Below are 23,943 nucleotides of genomic sequence, written 5' to 3'. Positions count from 1 at the left end.
GGACCCAAACCAACAAAGTCCAACTGCTTACGCACAGTGCAGCCCTCTAGGCATTTGAAAAAAAAGATAGGATGGAATCCTCATGTGCCCTGTCTTCTCTGGATTAAGCACTCCAAGATACTTTATCTTATTAATGATTCTCCATTCAGGATGGCAGCCAAGCAGGGGCACAGCACTGCCAGCTTTCCAGACCTGAGCGATGTTGTGCGCTAGACTCACGGCAGGCTAAGCAGCATGGATGCTAGACTCATGGCAAGCTTGAAGCCGCCAAGCTGGGCAGAGGTTTACCATCATTCTCCTTTTCCTAGTTAATTTATTTTAATGAGTGCTGCTAAAAACCAAAACTTTTCTGATGCTAACATCACAAACACAGAACAAGGCAAACAGTATGTGTGTAGGGCCAGGCCTATATTTGGGCATACTTCTTACTAGCTATATGACTCTTGGTAACAGGAAACTTACCAGGCTTCAGGTTCCTCACTGGAAAGGTGGGGACTATGGTATATAAGGTGAGAATTGCGATAAATAAGTCAACACCCATAAAGCTCTCAGAGTAGCACCTGGAATCATTTGAGCATTGGGTGTTTCCTGGTAACTAAAATATCTAAGCCTTCCAGCTGATCAGCGGAAAGCAGTAGTTTTAAATCTGGTCTGAATTCAAAGTTAGCCCCACTGTGTGTTTATATGGAACCCTAGATCATTCATTCAGGCTCAGAATCTCAGATGACCCCCTGATGAATTGGACCCAATAAAGACTATCTTGCAGAACTGTTATGAGGACTGAGTAATATAGTATGTGTGCTTCTTATACCACATGAATATTTATACAGCAACTGTTCTCGCTGTCATCTTCCTTATAACAATCATTGTTTATGTAGACAAAAGAGCACAGGGATGTGAGAAATAAAAGCCCAGGGGTGTGGACAAATAAACAGAGGACTGTGCTGATCAATAAATGATCCCTTCCATCCTTACAGAAAGTAAACCTAAAAAGGACTAGTAAATAGGACAAAAGTATAAATAATAAATGAGGCTATGGTCTTAGATTGCAAATATGAAGAATTTTAAAGGGTCATGTGTACTTTCCATACCAGTAGTAAAAGAATTGGAAAGGCTCTCAAACAACAAAAGTAGATTCAGAATCCCTAATACATGTTCTTGTCATCTTCAGATGCCATACCTTTAAACACAAATACAATCTACCTGTTACCACCTAGATTTCTCCTTTACTAAACAAAGACTTAAGTGTTAATTTAAAATATAATTAAACAACACCACGAAATTGCTCAAATTTTAAGAGGAAGAAGAGAAATAATTTGAGTATCCCAGGAAACATCATTGTTATTTCTAAACAAAACAGAAAAAGAATTACCTGCTTTCTGACACTGTACAATCTTTTCGTGGACTGAGTCTGCCATTTCTATGAGAAACCGGCTCTCTTGAATCATCTGTTAGAGAAAACAAATATCAATAAAGTGTTAGAAGTCCTTAGACTGGCCCACTGGGTAAATGGGCTAGAGAGACCCAGGAGATTCATCCAGTCATAGAGAACATGGCCTCAACCATGAGAAAGGAGATTCTCTGATGCAGCCCCCATCTATTCGTAACACTTGAGACTATAGTCACCATTCTTAAGATGGTTTCAGCTGTGTAACATACCACACATGTACTGGGTACCAAACAGTAATTGTTGCATAATGCATATACATTGTCTAAGTCCCATGTCACAGTCATGAACACCTCTGATTTCTACTCCCTTACATCAAAGGTCCTACAACATCAAGGCAAATGGTATTGAGAGAGTGTCATTGAAAGAATCCCCTACTTATGAGTTGTGGGTTGCTGAATGCATCAGTGAAGCTGGTAGCTTAAAGACAGGGATTTCTTCATTCTCAGAGAGCTCTGGTGTCCAGAGTAAGGAGTGGGTAAGATTTCCAAATGAGGAACTCAACAGAACTTGTAGAAAACCACAAAGAAATGGCTGTCACTGCCCTCTATGTTTGGATGGAGAGTGAAATGTCCAAGAGGGGATTCGTATATCAAGTGAAGTGGGGCAAATAAGACAACTATCATGCAAATGAAGAAAAGAACAATCTGTGTGGGTGAAGACGATGGGCTGGAGATAAAAATGGTAACAGGTAAAGAAGTTGTGATCATAAAGACTGGGATTGGGGCTCTTTGAAAATGCAGGTGAATAAACAAAGACAACCAGTTGGTAAATTAACAGTTCCTGAATTTCCAGTCGTTCTAATACATTGACCTCCTTCAGTTTTCCCTTCCATGTATATCTGTCTCAAAATAAAATCCAAGACATACAAGATATGGAGTGAGCCGTTTTCCTGCTTTCACAATGAACTGATGCCGATCAACAGATTGAAGTCTTAATGTAATCATTTCCTGATACAGAGATTGGTGTCTGCAAACACATAATGGAAAAATGACATTGAGTCACAAATGTTTAGTGCCTTAAGAGACCCACAGGAGTAAAATCCAACTATTCTTCATTTAACAAACACAGATTGAGTAGCCACTATGGGTTGAAGAGTAAAATGCATTGAAGAACAAAAACAGACATAGTCAAGCAGGGAAGTCAACTCAAATTGAATGGATAAAGTATTATAAAAAAAATCAATCCCTAGGAATTAACTTAACCAAAGAAGTGAAGGATCTCTATGATGAAAACTTTAAAAACTTGAAAAAGGAAATCAAAACACAACTTAGAAAATGGCAAAACCTCCCATGCTCCTGGATTGGAAAGATTAACATCGTGAAAATGGCAATACTTCCCAAGGCTATCTACAAATTCAATGCGATACCTATCAAAATTCCAACCTCATTATTCAAGGAAATAGAAGAGGCAATCCAAAAATTCATATGGAACAATAAAAGTCCCCAAATAGCAAAAACGTTCCTCAACAGAAAGAACACTGCTGGAGGAATATCAATACCAAATTTCAAACTCTACTATAAAGCCATAATAATCAAAACAGCTTGGTACTGGCATAAGAACAGACCTCAGGACCAATGGAATAGAATTGAAAACCCAGAAATGAACCTATAGACCTATAGCCATCTAATATTGGATAAGGGAGCTAAAAAAAATAGAATGGAAGAAAGACAGCCTCTTCAGTAAATGGTGCTGGCAAAATTGGTTAACTACTTGTAGAAAACTAAAGCTAGATCCTTATATATCACCCTGCACCAGAATCAACTCTAAATGGATCAAAGACCTCGAGTCAAAGCAGACAGTCTGAAAACATTACAAGATGGAATAGGAGAAACCCTAGGTCTCCTTGGCGCAAGTCGAAATTTTCTTAATAGAGACCCAGAAACACAACAAATCAAAGAAAGGTTGGACAAATGGGATTGCATGAAAGCTGCAGAGCTTCTGCATGGCAAAGGACATAGCTAGCAATATCAATAGAAAGCCCACGGATTGGGAGAAGATCTTCACTAGCCATACAATGGACAAGGGTCTCATATCTAAAATATACTTGGAACTCAAAAAATTAAATCCCCCAACAACAAATCCTCAAACAAACAACTGACCAATAAATAAGTGGGTTAAAGACTGAAAGAGAAACTTCTCTGAAGAGGAAAGAAGGATGGCCAATAGACACATGAAGAAATGCTCAACCTCCCTAGACATAAAAGAAATGCAAATCAAAACAACATTGAGGTACCACCTCACCCCAGTTAGAATGGCAAAAATCAAGAACTCTAACAACAACAGATGCTGGAGGGGATGTGGACAGAAGGGAACCTTACTTCATTGTTGGTGGGAATGTAAACTTGTTCAACCACTTTGGAAAGCAGTATGGAGGTTCCTCAAAAGACTTCACATAGAACTCCCCTATGACCCAGCAATCCCACTTTTCGGCATTTACCCAAATGTTTACAAACAAGACCACACTAAAGCTACCAGCACAACTTTGTTTATTGCAGCATTATTTACCATAGCTAAGATATGGAACCAACCCAGATGCCCCTCAGTAGATCAATGGATCAAGAAAATGTGGTATATATACACAATGGAATTCTATGCCTCCAGCAGAAAGAATGACATTGCTCCATTTGTTAGGAAATGGAAAGGCTTGGGAAAAATTATATTAAGTGAAGTAAGACAAGCCCAAAGAAACATAGGTGCCATGGTTTCCCTTATTTGCAATATCTAGTATATGTCTGAGTCAAGCAGAAAAGGCCAGATAATGTGATGTTAGGAAAATGATCCCTTAGATATGTATTTTAATGCTTTTGTTCTTTCATGCATTTGTTTCTAATGCATTTATAAGATTATTTCTTTGTTGCTTTGTATGTCCCTCCCCCACAGTATAATCCCTGATTTCACTATATTTGATGTCTGTATAATTTGTGGAGGAGAAGGGGAAAAACAAGTCGTTTAAGGATACAGGTGGACCTGTTGCAACAATAAGAAGTACAAGTTGTCATGTCGAAAATGAACTTTACAACTTTGGTGGGGGGGAGGATTGGATGGGGGGTGGGAGGAGGCTGGGAAGGGATGTTGATCATTATGGGCATCATCCCGGCTAGATACTTTTGCATCCTGCCATTCTCCTGTCTCCTCCTCTGTGCCTGCGTCTAATAGCCACCAACTCCTCTCATCCTATCACTTCATCTCCTTGTTCTCCTACCTTGTTCCTGCTCCTTGGACCATTCTCTGCCTTTTCAACTCTTGTGATCCTTTTCCCTAGGCAGTCAAATGTCACCTCAATGAATTTTTTTCTGCTCATTTCCATCCTGTGTCTCAGCCCTCAGCTCATTTCTGTCATCTTCAAGCTCCTGGAAAATCCCCTTCACAGTGCTCAGAGGAGGGTCTGAGTCCCTGCTCAGCTACTGGCAGGTTCCTGCCCACTGCACTCCTTATTAAATATCATCTTCCAAACTCACAATGCTATTAGTTTCTACTTTTGTAATGTCCTCCTGTGCTTGCTAAAGGAAGTAAAATGTTTCTATCCTAGAGCTTAAGCCTTCCAGGCCTGAGACCCAAAGGCCTCACAGCCTTTCCCCCCATGGTTTCCCAGCTTCCCTAGGTCCTGTTTACCTGGATGGACCTATGCTTCCTAAATGTCCCTGTTTATTCCTCCACTTTTTCTATTTGGGAAGTTTTCTTATGCCAAGTTTCCTTGGCCAAAAGCATACACCAGACTCAAAGACACTTCAGTGCCCCTGTCCTCTGCTGCGTCCCTGATTTTCCTTCTCATCTTCAAATTCGTAAAACATTCTACTCTTCAGTCTGTTCACAGAATTTCTTTTCTATCTTAAATGATAACTCATTTTCTCCCTGTATTATAATATTAACAAAAATGTTAATATTATCTTTAAGTAGTTGTACAAGGGGTTTCAATATAACATGTCAATTTGTGAGTATAATGCACTTAACCAACATTACCCCTTTCATCTTCTACCCCATATCTCCCTGTAGTGAGCCGAGGCGAGACTCCGCCCACTCCCTTGCAGTTTTGAGGATTACCACTCCAGACGGTGCTTGGCGGGACGCCTGGGCTGTGCGCGTGCGCGAGCCCGGTAGTGTCCCCAGCCAATCCCATGACACCTGGTGACGGTAAAAGGCAGGCGACCAACAATAGAAAAGACCCGTGTTCGAATTCCCTATATAAGCGGCTGTGTTTCGGGTGCACGCTCTCTCGCGCCCAAGCTCTCCTACAACTAAAAGGCTCTCCAATAAAGCGTGATCTGAGAAGACTCCTGGTGTGGTGGTCGTTTTTCCTCGCTGGTCGAGTAGGCGGTCACAACAACTGGTGCTGAAACCCGGGAACGAACCTGGGACGGGACCCGCGCGAGAGGCTAAATTGGAGCCAGAACTCAACACGCAGAGAGGAGACGTCGGTAAATATCCCCCGGTATGCTGTTCACTGTAGATTTAGATATTTATTGGTTGCTTGCATTGCTTCTTCCCTTGTGGCTTGTCTTTTTGATGGTGCGCACTTGCCTCGAGGAGGGAGGGTTTGATTTAATCCAGGAAGGATGCAAAGTACTAACACGGCATCAGGATAGTCTATCAGAGTCAGCATACAGTAAGGGGGAGGAAAATAGGCCTAAAAGAAAAAGGGAAAAAAGAGAAAAGGATCCTAAAGAATTAAAGCAAGAGGGGCTGCAGCCCTCACAAAAGGAGAAGGGTTTCAGAGAGGAGGGGGTCTCAAGGAGACTCCCTTGCCCTTCTTTAAAAGCAAACCGGTTCTCAGCCCTACATGTGGAAGGGCGGGACCAAGAATATAGTAATCTTGTGAGTGACTCAGAGGAAGAAATGTTAGAGGAGGAGGGAGAGCAGCTCGATCCAGCTGATAGTGAAGAGTTAGAAGAGGCTGCGGCGGAGCACGAGGCAGACAGATATGGAGGGTGGCGCCCCCTAGGGGTGGGAGTACCGCAGCAGCCAGGGAGAGGAAGCGGAGCTGCCCCTCACCCGTCGGCCCCCCCGCCGTGCCCGCCGGCAGGGAAGAGTCACTTTATAAAAGGCAGCACCTGGTCGCCGTTAGCGCCGCCTTTCCAGTTTTTGAAAATCCCATTACTAATGAGAGAATTCTTGAGCCGGTTTCCTACTTCCAGCTTAAGGATTTAGTTGAGGCAGTCCGGACTTATTGAGTGACGGCCAATTATACCACTGCCTTGCTTCAAAGGCTAACTATTAATGCTATGATTCTGTGGGAACAAAAACTGTTCAATATTTTCCTGAATTAGTGGCTAAACAGGCAATTTTGATCTGAGGAAAAAAAATAAAATAAAAATAAAAAAAAATAAAAAATAAAAAAAGAGGCAAATTTGGGTATGATAAATTAATTATTCCATACACCCGTGAGCAAGTTGAAATTTTAGCAGCCACAATGGATATGTGGGCAATTCTTGTTTGCTCATTTCCAAATGTAATTGATAATCATTATCCTAAGCATCCTCTGCTTGCCATAGTTAACAAAAATTTAGTGTATTTTCCTGTTGTCACTTCAAAGGAGCCCTTGGTTGATGCTCTAACCATCTTTACGGATGGATCAAAATCTGGACAAGGTGCCTTTTTTGTTCAAGGACACAAACAGCCGGTAGTCTTTAATTTTCGGCCGAATGTCCCACAGGCTGTTGAATGTTTAATTGTGCTTGAAGTTTTTAAAAGATTTGATCAACCTTTTAACTTATTTTCTGATTCATTATATGTTGTAAATGCCGTTGCTTTTCTTGAAGTTGCTGCTTCAGTTAAGCAGGCCAGTACAATTTCTAATGTTTTGTTACAGATTCAATCCCTTATCTTAAACAGAAAACATCCTTTTTATATTGGACATATTCGTGCCCACTCCATGTTGCCAGGCCCGATGGCAAAGTGTAATGATTTGGTGGACCAGGCAACTCGGGCTATGGCTCTGGTTGCTGCTGATCCTGTAGAATTGGCAAAAGACTTTCATAGATTGTATCATGTACCTGCTAATACCCTTAGGAAAAGATATAATTTGTCCAGGCATGTGGCAAGAGATATTGTTAAAGCCTGTAAATCTTGTGTTACCTTTCTTCATCCTCCCCATGTGGGGGTAAACCCCAGGGGGTTGAGACCAAATGCCCTATGGCAAATGGATGTTACTCATCTGACGGAATTTGGTAAGTTGAAATATTTACATGTGTCTGTGGACACCTTTTCTGGTGTCATTCATGCCACACCTCTGGCAGGAGAAAAGGTGTCTCACGTCAGAATACACTGCTTAGAAGCTTGGGCAGCTTGGGGAAAGCCCCTTAGACTTAAGACGGATAATGGCCCTGCTTATACTTCCCATGGTTTTCGCGCCTTTTGCGCACAAATGCAGGTTGCCCACACCACCGGATTGCCCTACAATCCTCAAGGACAAGGTATAGTGGAAAGAGCTAATAGAAGCATAAAAGAAATGCTTCAAAAACAAAAAGGGGGAGTTGCTGAGTCCGCGTCCCCCAGGGAAAGACTTTCTCTTGCGCTCTTTACCCTTAATTTTTAAATTCTAAATGACAACGATCAGTCTGCCGCAGATCGGCATATGACAAGAGACTCCATGGATACTAAAGACATGGTTATGTGGAAGGATGTTATTAATAATAAATGGTATGGACCGGATCCGGTAATAACGAGATCCAGGGGAGCTGTTTGTGTTTTTCCACAGAGTCAAGAAGTACCTCACTGGGTGCCAACGAGACTGACCAGGCCGGTGGAGACTGCAGAAAAACCCCCTCTTGAAGATGCAGCTGATCTTCTTGCTGTTAGCAACAGTGCTAATAGCAATCCCTGTGATAGCTAAACCAATGATGCTGTGGGCTGTTACAATTTACTGACTGGATTGCCTCTGTGGTGTCCTTTGTCAAAGAGCGGGTGGGAGTCGGAATGTTTTTAGCCTGCTGCTTGGGAGGATGCGTGGTCTGCCTATGGTTGGTCTGTCGCCTTCGAGCCCAAACCAGAAGGGACAAGGTTGTTATCTCGCAAGCATTAGCCGCTTTGGAGAGTGGATCCTCACCCCAGATTTGGCTGTCGGCCCTAAGAGGCAGTTAAGCCTTACCATTCTGCATAGCCTTAGCACCCCGAGGGATCAGGGGATCCCATTGCACCGGGACAGGTATGCAATTTGCAATTTGGGACAGGGTGCAAGGCAAGTGCACTGCACTTGAGGAGATGGTTCTCATCTCCTCAAGAAGAGCATGCTGGGTTGCAAGTGGGTTGATGCCCAAGATCCCACCTCTGCAAAAAAGGCATCGGACGGGCCTGGTCATCACTGGGGAAGGTGCGCCCCTCAGGCGAAGGCCAGTGCAAGGTCCTCTCATTAATGTCTTAGACAGAGGCCCAACCTCTACTCTTACCTGTTGCCATAAAACAAAGAAGGGGGAACTGTAGGGAGCCGAGGCGAGACTCCGCCCACTCCCTTGCAGTTTTGAGGATTACCACTCCAGACGGTGCTTGGCGGGACGCCTGGGCTGTGCGCGTGCGCGAGCCCGGTAGTGTCCCCAGCCAATCCCATGACACCTGGTGACGGTAAAAGGCAGGCGACCAACAATAGAAAAGACCCGTGTTCGAATTCCCTATATAAGCGGCTGTGTTTCGGGTGCACGCTCTCTCGCGCCCAAGCTCTCCTACAACTAAAAGGCTCTCCAATAAAGCGTGATCTGAGAAGACTCCTGGTGTGGTGGTCGTTTTTCCTCGCTGGTCGAGTAGGCGGTCACTACATCTCCCACCCCCCCCCACCCATCCCCTTAGTTTTCTAGTTGCATTTCACAAATATACATTGAATATGATGTCTACATTCTCCTTCCAATCTTTCTGATACTAATGTAAATAAAATGTCAAGTGCAAAAGCTAGTGAGAGACAGAGAGAGAGAGACAGAGACAGAGACAGAGGCAAAGAGACAGAGACAGAGACAGAGAGCGGATGTCCTCAGATAATCTCCAGCTGGACAGTTTGGACACTCAGGATAGACTCAATCAATGGGATCAGATGATGACCTGATTATCATGTCTGATGGCTCAGCCTGAGCTCCCAGTTGCCTTTTCATGTTCTTGCAACACAGAAGCTTTTCTTTGGTTGTGTCACTTGGGTGTCTCCTAATGGATTCATTTCCTTGCCTGGGTTTTGTATCTAGAATAGAGTACTTGCCAAGATAAACATTGGCATTACTTCAGCCAGTAGATTTGACTTAAGAAGAGATGTGTAAAGTTGTCAGTTAAAAGCAAAACTATGTATTTGAAAGGAAATGTTTACTGAAGGGGCAGTAACATTATTAGTTAGAGCTAGATTCAATTGTCTAAGCTGTGCAAGTTCTTTCAGCTCTTCTCAATGAGCACGACACCTAAGTGGGATCTGGAGTCCAATGTAACTACTTAATGGTATGGAAAATAATAAATTTTGATCCTATCAGGACTCAAAAAACTTCCATAGATTCTAATTTTCTCCTGAATTTATGTTTAAATGCCTAAACTATTAAAAGTCATCTTCAAGACAACTTATCATGGGCAATACCATTTTATAAATGAAGATGGCTTACCTAAAGCCACAGACTAGAGAGGAATTTAGAACAGGACTCAGGCATTCTTGAAAATAGGATGTAAACTTATAAAGTGTTCTGTAAGGAGCTGGGAAGGTAGCTCAGTGGTAGAGCACTTGCCTTGCATGCATGAGGCCCTGGGTTTGATTCCCCAGCACCACATAAGCAAAAAGAAAAAAAGCCGGAAGTGGCGCTGTGGCTCAAGTGGTAGAGCACTAGCCTTGAGCTGAAGAGCTGAGGGACAGCACCCAGGCCCAGAGTTCAGGCCCCACGACCGGACCCAAAAAATAAAAATAAAAAAAAAAAGTGTTCTATAAGAAGTGTTAAAGGGCACACTTGCAAGTACAAGTGCAAGTTGGTGATAAACAATAACCATCAAGCATAGTGAAAATGAATTTTTGCCATTAGTACTTCTCCCTATACACATTAGCTATTATTAATGGTCTTCCTATGAAATCCACCACAGATGTGTTTAACCCTCATCCTCTGCTTTTCCCATCCTTTCCTTTGGAAAGGCTACTTATTGCTTGAAAACAGAAAATTTATAAAGCTGATCTACCCCAAACCTATTTCTGTTCTCTCACCATTAAGGCCTGAAAATGTCAGTCTGCTACCTTCCTTCTACACAAACACTGGGTTTGGAGTCTTTGGTTCTGCAATGGCTCATCTGCCCAAAGGCAGATGTCAATCAGATGTCGGACACACACACACACACACACACACACACACACACACACACACACACACACACACACTAACTAGAATGAAAACAATTCCTTTCATTTTTGAGTCCCTTAATCTCTTAACTATGTTAAATGAAACAAAAGTATCATTAACAGATTGGCACCTTCTGCTTTTAAGCAGTCAGCCATGCCAAGGTGATTAGTTCTCCATAAAACATAAGCAAATATAAAAGTCAAAACATCTGTAAGCTGACTAGGAGTCCATGCTACACCTGGTGTTTGTAATGACATGCTCTCTGAACTGGGACTGGCCCTGCCTCACACTTCAAAGCCTGAGTGTAGTGATGTAAGCAAAGAGGACGCACACAGAGCAAAGGTCTTTTGTCTCCATGATGTTTGTAGAGATAGATTTACTACTGTGAGCTGGTTTCTGTATAAAGAAATCATTTTACCTCTTTCTTTCCTCTAGTAGTTGTTCCACAAATAGTCATCAACTATATATTGTGAAAACATTTCTTAAAATATTCATTTGTAGCTGGGCACTGGTGGCTCATGCCTGTAATCCTAGCTACTCAGGAGGCTGAGATCTGAGGATCATGGTTCAAAGCAAACCTGGGCAGAAAAGTCTGTGAGACTCTTATCTCCAATAAACCACCGGAAAACCAGAAGTGGTGCTGTGGCTCAAGTAGCACAGTGCTAGCCTTGAGCTAAAGAGCTGAGGGACAGTGCCCAGGCCCAGAGTTCAAGCCTCACGACTGACAAATATATATATACATATATATACATATATATGCATATGTATACATATACATAGAGAGAGAGAGGGAGAGAGATATTATTACAATTTTAGCCCATTCATTAAAAACTGCCAGGCAGCTAGGTTTCATGGCCCTTCCCCAGAATTTTCAGGCCATTTTGACTGCATTACTGCCTTTGTGACAAAGAAAATGACCTGAAATAGTTCCTTATGAATATTTCTCTGATACCCAGTATGCTTGAGATACTGATACCAAATGGCAATTTCATCATACCTAAGATACTGACAATTTTCCATTCACCCAGACAATGTTATTATATCTACATGCTATTATATCTATGAGCAATGAAGCTTCAGTGCACTGTTTACATATTGTATTTAAATAACCAGCTCCATCTGAGTTAGATATATGTCTGTGATTTTTCTTTTTCTGAGTTCTAATAGGATACAAGCTAACATAACTTCGAAATGGCAAACTAATATAAAGTTACGCACAAACTTCAAAATGATGTATGGGAAGAGACTTAATCTTTGACTTGTTTTAACTTCAAGTCAAGTTGATTTCAATAAGCAAAATTACCTTGGGGGACTATAGACATTTCTTCATCTTCTTCCCATTCTGAGGCTGACTACTATTAGTACTAACACTGATACAGGTTATTAGTAATAACACATTATGCTTGGCTAGGTCTCATTGCAAGTATTATTAGAGAGCAATTAACTCTCTCTTTGCCACATTCCTTCTTAAACCATCACACTCTGCTGCGTTCCAAATCACACCCCAGCTGAGTAGGTTAAAAATGAACCCTTGATTCATGTTGTTCAACTGTTTTGGCTTCATCTTCAGAAAACCTATAGATCTAACCATAGTAAAGTATTAACTTTTATTTTAATGTTAAACTGCAAACAGAAGTTACCTTTGGAGAAAGCTTTGTGTGTGTTTTTTAAATAAGTTTTTTATTGTGAGAATACTGTACAGAGGAGGGGTTACAGTTACATGAGCAAGGTAATGAGTACATTTCTTATCAAAGCATTGTTGTCTCCTCCTTTGTTTTTCTCCCACCATCCCTTCCCTCCCATCTCCACAACTACATTCTCCCCCCACGCGTAAATTGTAAAGTTCGTTTTTTGACATAGCGTCTTGTGCATCTCATTGTTGCAATGGGTCAACCTGTTTCCCTGTTTAAATAATTTATTTTTTCCCTTCCACTCTCCAAATTATACCAACATCAAATACAGTGAAAATGGGTTATACTGTGGGGGAGAGACATACAAAGCAACAAAAAAAAATTCACGTGGTACCTTATAAATACGTTAGAAGCAATAGCAAGAAAGAAAAAAAACACTTGTGTCCTTATCTTGGGGTTCATTTTGCTTAACATCATCTTATCTGACCTTTTCTGCTTGTCTCAGACATATACTAGTTATTGCAAATAAGGGAAACCATGGGACCTATGTTTCTTTGGACCTAGCTTACACTTAATATAATTTTTTCCAAGCTTTCCATTTCCTAACAAATGGGGCAATGTCATTCTTTCTGATGGAGGCGTAGAATTCCATTGTGTATATATACCACATTTTCTTGATCCACTCATCCTACTGAGGGGCATTTGGGTTGGTTCCATATCTTAGCTATGGTAAATAATGCTGCAATAAACATAGTTGTGCTGGTAGCTTTAGGATGGTCTTGTTTGTGATCATTTGGGTAAATACCCAAAAGTGGGATTGTTGGGTCATAGGGGAGCTCTATGTGGAGTCTTTTGAGGAACCTCCATACTATTTTCCAAAGTGATTGAACAAGTTTACACTCCCACCAACAATGCAGTAGTGTTCCCTTCTGTCCACATCCCCTCCAGCATGTGTTGTTATTAGAGTTCTTGGTTATAGTCATTCTAACTGGAGTGAGGTGGTATTTCAATGTTGTTTTGATTTGTGTTTCTTTTATGACTAGGGAGGTTGAGCATTTCTTCATGTGTCTATTAGTCATTCTTATTTCCTCTTCAGAAAAGTTTCTCTTTAAGTCTTTAGCCCACTTATTTATTGGACAGTTGTTTGTTTGAGGATTTGTTGTTGGGGATTTAATTTTTTGAGTTTCAGGTATATTTTAGATATGAGACCCTTGTCCATTGTATGGCTAGTGAAGATCTTCTCCCAATCCGTGGGCTTTCTATTGATCTTGCTGGATATTTATTTTTGCCATGCAGAAGCTCTGCAGCTTCATGCAATCCCATTTGTCCAACTTTTCTTTGTTTTGTTGTGTTTCTGGGTCTTTATTAAGAAATTTTCGGCCTGTGCCAAGGAGACCTAGAGTTTCTCCTATTCTGTCCTGTAATGTTTTCAGGGGATCTGCTTTCACTCTGAGGTCTTTGATCCACTTGGTGTTGATTCTGGTGCAGGGTGATACAGAAGGATCTAGATTTAGCTTTCTACATGTGTTTAACCAATTTTTCCAACACCATTTACTAAACAGGCTGTTTTTCTTCCATTCTATTTTTTTAGCTCCTTTATCGAAGATTAGGTGGCTATAGGTCTGTGGGTTCATATCTGGGTTTTCAATTCTATTCCATCGATCCTGAGGTCTGTTCTTGTGCCAGTACCAAGCTGTTTTGATTACTATGGTTTTATAGTAGAGTTTGAAATTTGGTATTGATATTCCTCCAGCACTGTTCTTTCTGTTAAGGTTCATTTTTGCTATTCGGGGTCTTTTATTGTTCCACATGAATTTTTGGATTGCCTCTTCTTGTGTTTTGTTTTTGGGTATTTTTTTTAACAGCTGTAGTCCCTTGTCATCTGTCTACCTCTGAATGATGTAGTCAGAATACCAACTACCCAAAAGCTTTCCCATTAATTGATAACACATAAGATGACTGAATATGTTAGACAAATACTTTTTCACTATACATGAAAAAAGTAGGCACATGAGAATATTAGAAAAGCAAACCAAAAAAAACCCCAGCTATTAAAAGAAAAAGATAATGGGGCACAGAAGGTGGCTCAGTGGTAAAGTGCTTGCCTTGCATACATGAGGCCCTGGGTTAAGCAGAAAAATCCAGAAGTGACACTGTGGCTCAAGTGGTAGAGCACTAGCCTTGAGCTGAAGAGCAGAGGGACAGTGCCCAGGCTCAGAGTTAAGGGCCTACAACTAGCAGAAAAAAAGAAAGAAAGAAAGAAAGAAAAAAAGAAAGAAAGGAAGGAAGGAAGGAAGGAAGGAAGAAGGAAGAAAGAAAGGCAGGCAGCCAAGAAGGAAGAGATATTAATATTTGAGGATTAATATTAAAGTTTTCTTTCAAAAATATCTTCAGATAAATTCAGCTGTGAGGCAGTGAGCCTGGCAGAGCAGGAGGTGTGTCATAAGCCACTGTGAAGGCTAGCACAGGCCCCAAAGTCCTGGACTGCAGCTTGCATGTAAATGAACATGGGATCTAGCCTCTGGACACAGCATGTGAGTCCTGCCTTTCCATCAGGATTGCTAGCTCCTCAAAGACAGAAATTTTACTTCATTTCTTTTCCCCAGCACTTTGTACAATGTTATACATAACACCTATCCAAAATATGCTCACTTAATTGACCAATGAAAAGCCCAGAGATATCATCAAAGTGAGTTCAAAAGAGAAAGTGCTGGTTTCCTAAGTGGCAACATATATTCCCACCAGGTTTGGTATTTCTCTACATCCCACTTTACATCAGGAAGACACATCTCAGTATTGAACAAATCTGCAAAAATTCTGTATGTATTGAACATATATTGCATAAAATCAATTAATGAATGTGAAAGTTTCAGACAAAATTTGGACTTTAATAAATAGAGAAGTGACCAAGGACAGGAATGTGCACTATGTAATGTGGAACAGAAATACAAAGGGTAGGTAAAGGCTGTGATATTCACTCCACAATGTATTTGTAGGTCAAAACATGTTGTACACTTGAAGTAGATATGTTTTGTTTACCAATTATACAATAAAGCTGGAGGGAAAATAACAGTTATTCTAATTGTTGAATTAGACAGAAGTTGAGCCTAACTGAAGTAGTGCTCAGACAGGAAGAGGGAGAGCTAAGAACCTAACCATGCCAATGTGACAAAATGGAACACTTTCGTAAGAAAGCACCCTGATGAAAGAAGTAATAACTAATATCACATAGTAAATTTCAAAAAATCATTTAGATAACAGAGAAAGAGCAACTGAAAATGAGTTAGAGGAATTTGATATCATTTGCATGGTCAGAAAAATAATGAGCACCTAGAAAATAAAAAAAAAAACAGTTTTGACTTACTACATTTTTCTTTGAGACACACAAAGTGATTTCTTATCACCCAATGTAGCAATGTGGTTGGAGTAAAATGTTAGGACTAGAACTAAGGATGGTTTTGAAGCTAGGCTCATGCCTTTAATCCTTGTTACTCAAGAGGCTGAGATTGAATAATGCAACTGAAGGCCAGCCAGGCAAAAAGTCTGTGAGATCCAATTTCAGTCAAGAAAAGCTGGACAGAGAAGCATGTGTCTATCATTCCAGCTATGTGAGAAGTATTCACAGGATGATCATCCAGTCTAGCAAAAAAGGACTGGAGGTGTAGCTCAAATGATAGCGTGCCTGCCTAGTATACAAAACACTTTGAGTTCAAATCTGAGTATAGCCTATTCAAGCAAGGTAATTTTGGTACTGTCCTACTGAAATTACAGGGTTTTCTAATGTCACCACACCCACAGTTACCTCTCTGTGTGAAATTAGGAGGGCTGTCTACACATTGCCAGGGGCAAGCTCGCCAGGTTGGATCTCCTGACTGCAGGCTCCAGGAGCACAGGCCCACCTGCGTGCCTCCTGCAGCAGCTAGTACAGTGGCTGGCACAGGGAGGAGGCCTTCAATTTTTATCGGAGTGAATACTGTTCTCTGTTTCTAACACAGTAACTCTCACTCTCCAACTTCCACGCCCTCCAAATTCATTCATTCTACACGGAAAACATATCACTTTGATTGGCAAAATGTAACTATATGATGCTAATGGGCTTTAAGGACAATGACTGTCATGTATTAAACTAGCGGGCTGTTTTCCAGAGTGGGAAGATAGTGCTCACTTGTCCCTTCAGACACACAAGTCAGAACAAACAAGCATGCAACAAAAGAAGTCACTGAAAAATGGCCTTCTGGTTTTAACTTAAGTTCCTGGGACTGTTCAGAAAACCTATCCCGACAGCCACAGGGCCAATGAAAGGGCAGCACAGTGAACAGTCTCCTCACAACAGCTTTTCTCTTCATGTCTTCAGTGTAGCGAGGAGGCATCAGTTCCAGTCAACATCTAGGGCCTTCTGTGGTTGCCTAAGTTATGGGTTGCTAATGTCTCCAGGTCCCCAAACCCTTCCCACCTCTAGCCCTGACATGTGTCTCCTCTGAGGAGGTCACCTCTGCTTCAGCGGCAGACAGGATTGCTCTCAAAAAGATAATTCTTTAAGCAGCCATACCCTCTCCTTATCTTACCCCGATTTGGGAAAACCCTTTGTTATGAACCCTGCCTTGCTCTAGGTAAATACTTGTTTATAGAACAGGATCTATTCTATTCATTCAAAGGGATGAATTATTAATAATCCAACATGTCAATGACCCACAGGGAAATTTTGCAATTGACAAGTGATTCTTAAAAGTCTTAATACTAAATTTCAAGTATCAGGGGAACAAACAGAAAATATACCATGTGTCAAGATGGAGAAGATACTCTAATTTTCTGAAATTATACCATGTAAACAGGCCTATCTTATGAATGATTTTTTTTTTTTTTTTGTCGACCATGGGGCTTGAACTCTGGGCCTGGGCACTGTCCCTCAGCTCTTCAGCTCAAAGGGAGTGCTCTACTGTAGAGAGCTGCGAGAGGCCGCACCTGGAAGATGGCGCCGGCTTCCGCCCTCCGCCTTCCCCATGGCGAGTGCTCTCGTGGTAAACAACTCCTTACATGGCTAAGGCAAAGAATCTGGCTTGCTTCCGCGCACCTGAACCTATTGGTGGTTCCCACGTGGCGTATCAGGGTTGGCTACCCAGCGGGTACTTAAGGCTGTGGAGAATTCTCCCCGGGGTTGGGGTCAGAAGATTACTAAAAGGTCCTGAATAAACTGCAGAGAGAAGAGTCCGGTGTCGCGTCTTCCTTGCTGGTCGAGGCGGTAGCGACACGTGGTGGCCCGTACGGGGAACTCAGCCATAACCCCAACGAGGACTCAGAACTCTCTGCGGTCAGGGTGGTGCACCGGTAAGTTCCCAGGTAAAAGGGGAATCCGCGACAAAAGCGGGGGTAAGTCCCCAGGTAAAAGGGGAATCCGCGACAAGAGCGGGGGGGATTATTGCTCTTCTCGGTAGATAAAGAGAGAGTGAGAACCCGGGGCTAGTCAATAGAGTAGCCAAAAGTGAAAGTAAAAGTTTGTTTACCAGCTTTAAATGTTTAAAACAGGGGCGCTTCTTCTTCGCGCCCAATTTTTTTGGCTCTCAATGAGCTACTGCACTCAAAAAAGTTAAAAATAAAAAAGAGTACTTTAGAGAGATTTTTGAATGAATGTGACATCGTTGCCCCGTGGTTCGCTGTCTCCGGAAGCCTCACGGTGGCCTCTTGGGAGAAACTAGGGAGGGACCTAGATTTTGCCTCTGAACAAGGAACGCTTAAGAGCGGAGTGAGACCAATATGGAAACTGATAAGAGGCTGTCTCGAGGACCAGCATTGCAGTGAGGCGGTAGAGAATGGTCAGGCCGCCCTAGAAATGCTGCAGGAAGAAAGATGGGAAAGGGCAGACAGCGAAAAGGAGGAGAGCGGGGGGGGGGGGGGGGGTTATACCCCGATTTTGCCAAACTAGAGACCTCTGAGTCTACAGACTCAGAGGAACTACAATCACTCATAGAACAAATAGAAAAAACAAAGATAAGAAAAAGGAGGAAAGGGAAGGAGAGAGAGGACCCAGATAAAGACGAATGCACGCCCTCCGTGCACCGCGTCACACCTTCAGCCCCTCCGCTCTATGTGGAGGACCCTGGAAGTGGCAGCCCCGGCTGTTCTTTCAGCCCAGGCGTGTGGAAAGCGGTCAGAACCGAGTTACATCTAGCCTGTCCAATATTTCAGGATCCACAGGGACAGCGGTATCATGAACCCTTAGATTTTAAGGTGATAAAATCTTTAGCTGAGTCTGTGCGGACATACGGAATCACAGCCTCCTTTACTGTAGCCCAGGTGGAGGCCCTAAACAGACACTGCATGACACCCGGTGATTGGAGTGGGCTTGCATGAGCTTGTTTGAGCCCATGTCAGTATTTAGATTGGAAGGCCTTTTTGATTGAATTTGCTAGTGAAGAGGCTGCAGCCAATCAGGCTGCGGGGAACCCAGCTTGGGACAGAGATATGCTGCTTGGACAGGGGAGATTCACCAATCAGCAGATAGGCTACCCGGTTCAAGTTTATGAACAAATCAATAAAATTAGCATAAAGGCATGGAAGGCCTTACCAAATAAAGGCGAGGTGAGTGGCAATCTCACCAAAATCCTGCAGGGCTCTACGGAGCCGTTTTCGGACTTTGTTGCCCGTATGGTCGAGGCTGCTGGCAGAATTTTTGGTGACCCAGACGCAGTCATGCCATTAATTAAACAGCTTGTTTACGAGCAGTGCACTAAGGAATGCAGAGCTGCCATAACCCCATATACGAATAGGGGACTAGAAGCATGGATGAAAGTTTGCAGAGAGCTGGGCGGACCACTAACTAATGCTGGATTAGCTGCTGCTGTGGTGCAATTAACCCAGAAGAATGGGGCTGGGAAAGTGGCTCAGTGGTAGAGCACTTCCTCTGCATTCATGAGGCCCTGGGTTCGATTCCCCAGTACCATATAAGCAAAAAGAAGAGAAAAAAGCCGGAAGTGGCGCTGTAGCTCAAGTGGTAGAGCGCTAGTCTTGAGCTGAAGAGCTGAGGGACAGCGCCCAGGCCCAGAGTTCAGGCCCAGGAAAAAACCTATTTAAAAAACACTGCAAATTTGTCTAATTGAACTGGGGAGTTCGACAGCCTGATGGAACAGCTCAGGGTTGCCATCGTCATGGTGAACTCGACCCGAGTGGATGCCGGATTGGCGGAGGGGTTATCTTCATGGCTCTCCGCTGCTATGAATCATCTTAAGGAATGGGAGGGTTTAGGAGCCCTGACAGGCCTTCTGGTGTTAGCCTCCTTGGTATGTCTGTGGTGCATTTGCCAAATTAGAGGTTCTCAGCGTCGCAGTGCAGCCATGATTATCCATGCCTTTACAGTCATTGGAGCAGGTCAGTCCCCCCAAGCGTGGCTTGCCACCCCCTAAAACAATGAACACAGATTGCAAAGCCAAAGTACTGCAGTCGAGAGGCATGAGTTTTGCCCTCGAGGAGAGCATGTTTGATTGCACACGGGTTCGATTCGCCTTTTCCCGTCCTTGTGAAAAACGAATCAATGGACAGGCTGAGTCATCCCTAGAGAAGGTACCCTCTGGGAGAAGGCTTGTATGCAGTCCTTGCATTGCACAACAGGGATCAGACCTCTGTTCTCATCTGTGTTCTTTAAACAAAAAAGGGGGAACTGTAGAGAGCTGCGAGAGGCTGCACCTGGAAGATGGCGCCGGCTTCCGCCCTCCGCCTTCCCCATGGCGAGTGCTCTCGTGGTAAACAACTCCTTATATGGCTAAGGCAAAGAATCTGGCTTGCTTCCACGCACCTGAACCTATTGGTGGTTCCCACGTGGCGTATCAGGGTTGGCTACCCAGCGGGTACTTAAGGCTGTGGGGAATTCTCCCCGGGGTTGGGGTCAGAAGATTACTAAAAGGTCCTGAATAAACTGCAGAGAGAAGAGTCCGGTGTCGCGTCTTCCTTGCTGGTCAAGGCGGTAGCGACACTCTACCACTTGAGCTACAGCGCCACTTCCGGTTTTCTGGTGGTTTATTGGAGATAGGAGTCTCACGGTCTCTCCTGCCCGGGCTGGCTTTGAACTGCGATCCTCAGATCTCAGCCTCCTGAGTAGCTAGGATTACAGGCGTGAGCCACCAGCGCCTGGCTGAATGATTATTTTTTTATTTCTTGATATCAAGTAGAGTTGTTATAACAGAATTATAATTATAGTAATAATATTAAAATGGACTTTATAAAAGACTAAATTTTAAAGGCCCTTGGAAGGAAATACTTTTAAATATTAAATGAGCAAGTGTTTGGTAATGAATACTAGCTATCTTAGGTTATTAAAGAACTAAATTTAGAAAAATAAATCTGAGCAGATGAATTCAGGGGCAAAGTTTTCAATGATGTTTACATCTTACTTCTTTTTGATAAGTGTTTGGGAGCACTCAAGTTGACTTTCTTTTTTTTTTTTTTTATTTGTGAACATACTGTACAGAGGAGTTACAATTACGTGGGCAGGATAATGCGTACATTTCTTACCAAGCATTGCAGCCTCCTCCTTTGTTTACCCTTCACATCCCTTCCCAGCCTCCCCCCTCCCCCCCAATCCCAATCCTTCTCCTTCCCCCCCTTCCCCCCCCCCCCCCGCACCGACGTTGTAAAGCTAGTTTTGGACATGACAACTTGTACTTCTCATTGTTGCCACAGGTCCACCTGTATCCTTAAACAACTGGTTTTTCCCCATCTCCTCCACAAGTTATACTCACATCAAATATAGTGAAAGCAGGGGTTATACTGTGGGGGAGGGACATACAAAGCAACAAAGAGATAATCTTATAAATGCGTTAGAAACAATTGCATGAAAGAAAAAAACATTAAAATACACATCTAAGGGTTCATTTTCCTGACATCACATTATCTGACCTTTTCCGCTTGACTCATACATATACTAGATATTAAAAATAAGGGAAACTATGTTTCTTTGGGCCTGGCTTACTTCACTTAATATAATTTTTTCCAAGTTTTTCCATTTCCTAACAAATGGGGCAATGTCATTCTTTCTGATGGAGGCATAGAATTCCATTGTGTATATATACCACATTTTCTTGATCCATTGATCTACTGAGGGGCATCTGGGTTGGTTCCAGATCTTAGCTATGGGAAATAATGCTGCAATAAACATAGTTGTGCTGGTAGGTTTAGTGTGGTCTTGTTTGTAAACATTTGGGTAAATGCCCAAAAGTGGGATTGCTGGGTCATAGGGGAGTTCTATGTGAAGTCTTTTGAGGAACCTCCATACTGCTTTCCAAAGTGGTTGAACAAGTTTACATTCCCACCAACAATGAAGTAAGGTTCCTTTCTGTCCACATCCCCTCCAGCATCTGTTGTTGTTAGAGTTCTTGATTTTTGCCTTTCTAACTGGAGTGAGGTGATATCTCAATGTTGTTTTGATTTGCATTTCTTTTATGGCTAGGGATGTTGAACATTTCTTCATGTGTCTATTGGCCATCCTTCTTTCTTCTTCAGAGAAGTTTCTCTTTAAGTCTTTCGCCCACTTATTTATTGGGCAGTTGTTTCTTTGAGGATTTGTTGTTGGGGGTTTTAATTTTTTGAGTTCCAAGTATATTTTAGATATGAGACCCTTGTCCGTTGTATGGCTAGTAAAGATCTTCTCCCAATCCGTGGGCTTTCTATTGATTCAAGTTGACTTTCAGCAAATATAAGCTACTGGGTTGCTGATTTCTTTCTATCAATATTGAAAGGAACCAAACATTTGCATCTATTCTGGAAGGAATTAAGGGTTCTTTTTATTGTAAATGTATTCTGTATTATATTAGTGGTTACAAATTGTTTTCCTGGATGGCATCAATGCAGTATGTTACCATTTTTAAAAAATCCAAACATTAAGCAACTCCAGTCTATGTTGAAGCCAAGTTGTTCATTTTGGAATCCATGTCCCAAAGCCCAGTCAATAAGCCCTAGATTTTCTGACCTTACTCATCAAGTAAGTTTTTATTAATAATAAAAATCATAGGTGCATTTTAGACTTAATTTGAGGAGAAATTTAAAAAAAAATGGAATAGGTACTATGGAATTCCCATTTATACTTTCCCCTTCCTGGCAATTTGTCCTGTATTTTGAATTAATGTGGTATATTTATTGCAACTGGTAAAGGAATCTTGATACAGAATCATTAGCTAAAGCCCATAGTTTACATGAGATTGGTGCTTTGTGCTGTATATTCTATGGAACTGGACAAGTGTATAATGATATGTATTCCCATTACATACCACATAGTTAGTTTCATTGCTTTAAAAGTTCTCTGTGCCCCTATTCTCATTCTGCCCTCCTTTCTTCCAACCTCCTGGTAACTACTGTTCTCATCATCTCCACTATTTCACCTTACTTTGTAAGCTTCTAATTGAATATTTAAGTCAAGGGACAATTCCATATCAAGGATTTAGTGATCAACCTTAAGACACCTAATACTAATTATACTCTTAAGTATATTATAGTATATACTATATATATATATACTATAATATTTATACTATATATATACTATACTATTAAGTAATATTATAGAGACCAATGAATAAAACAGAACCTAAAATAATTGTCTAAAGAATCAAATCAATTAATGAATAATAATAAGCAAAATATTATTGACTCTTACTTCAAAGTAGAATGATGGAAAGCATATGTGGCTACATGTCTAACTGGCAGACGAAGACAGTAGTTAGGGAAGGTTTCTCTCAGGAAATGGCATTTGTACTAAAATTAAGAGATAAGAGGCAGCTAGCTATCCATGCAAGGGAAGAATTCTAGGGATAAACTGCATAATCTGAAGTGGCCTAGAGAAGGGAATATACTTGGTCTAATGAGAGAGAGAGAGAGAGAGAGAGAGAGAGAGAGAGAGAGAGAGAGAGAGAGAGAGAGAGAGAGAGAGAGAGAGAGAGAGAACAGTTCTCTATGTGACAGGCTGGAAGCAGGTGAACAAAAGGAGACAGTGAAGCTGGGCTGGAGAGGCAGGTTAAAACCATTAATGCACCTATACATCTACGTAAGGAATTTCAATTTCATTATAATGTGAAGCCACTAGAGAATTAAAGGTATCAACCAATACCATACAAATCCTAAAAGTGAAAATGGTGTTTTTATTTTCAAGGGTCATCGTTTATACATCACTCTCCATACCCCCCCTTCCCAAAGAACACCCCGAGAGACACCAGTACTATTGTTTCCAGTCACCTCTGCAGTACTCTGCATAGTTTATATTTATACTCAGCTCCCTACAGGAAGACTTAGTTATTTCTACTTTCCATGGCAGCATCCTTTACTTTAAACTTTAGAAATCATGCTCTGCCTGCAAGTACAAGTCTCACTTTAAAAATAATTTTGAGAAAAAGACTAATATTCAGATGTAGCTTTAATAGGTAAAACTGAAAAGACAAAACACCATTGGGCCCTTAGGAGAACGTGAAGCAGAAACCACCCAACCACAGTCCAGGTGCCTTTCTGCTCATTACAACAGGGCTAGCTTCAGGAGCCCCAGCTCCCTCTCAATGAAGGCTTTTCCTTTCTTAGCTTACAAGGGAATAAGTGATGTCTACAGTCTGTC

General features: G+C 42.0%; 1 protein-coding gene across 8 annotated transcripts in view; it reads right to left on the bottom strand.

Moving 5' to 3' along the window:
- Plcl1 (phospholipase C like 1 (inactive)) overlaps positions 1-23,943 on the bottom strand; it is a 365,678-nt gene that overhangs the window by 40,261 nt on the left and 301,474 nt on the right. For all 8 annotated transcript variants that reach the window (XM_069995731.1, XM_069995727.1, XM_069995728.1 and 5 more), the window contains one exon: positions 1,373-1,448. In XM_069995731.1, coding sequence (XP_069851832.1) covers positions 1,373-1,448 — 76 coding nt within the window. The remainder of the gene's footprint in view (positions 1-1,372; positions 1,449-23,943) is intronic.

Source organism: Dipodomys merriami, unplaced genomic scaffold (assembly GCF_024711535.1).
Source record: "Dipodomys merriami isolate MVZ:Mamm:240054 unplaced genomic scaffold, mDipMer1.0.p SCAF_49, whole genome shotgun sequence".
Lineage (NCBI taxonomy): Eukaryota > Metazoa > Chordata > Mammalia > Rodentia > Heteromyidae > Dipodomys > Dipodomys merriami.
This window is presented reverse-complemented; position numbering and strand designations above follow the sequence as displayed.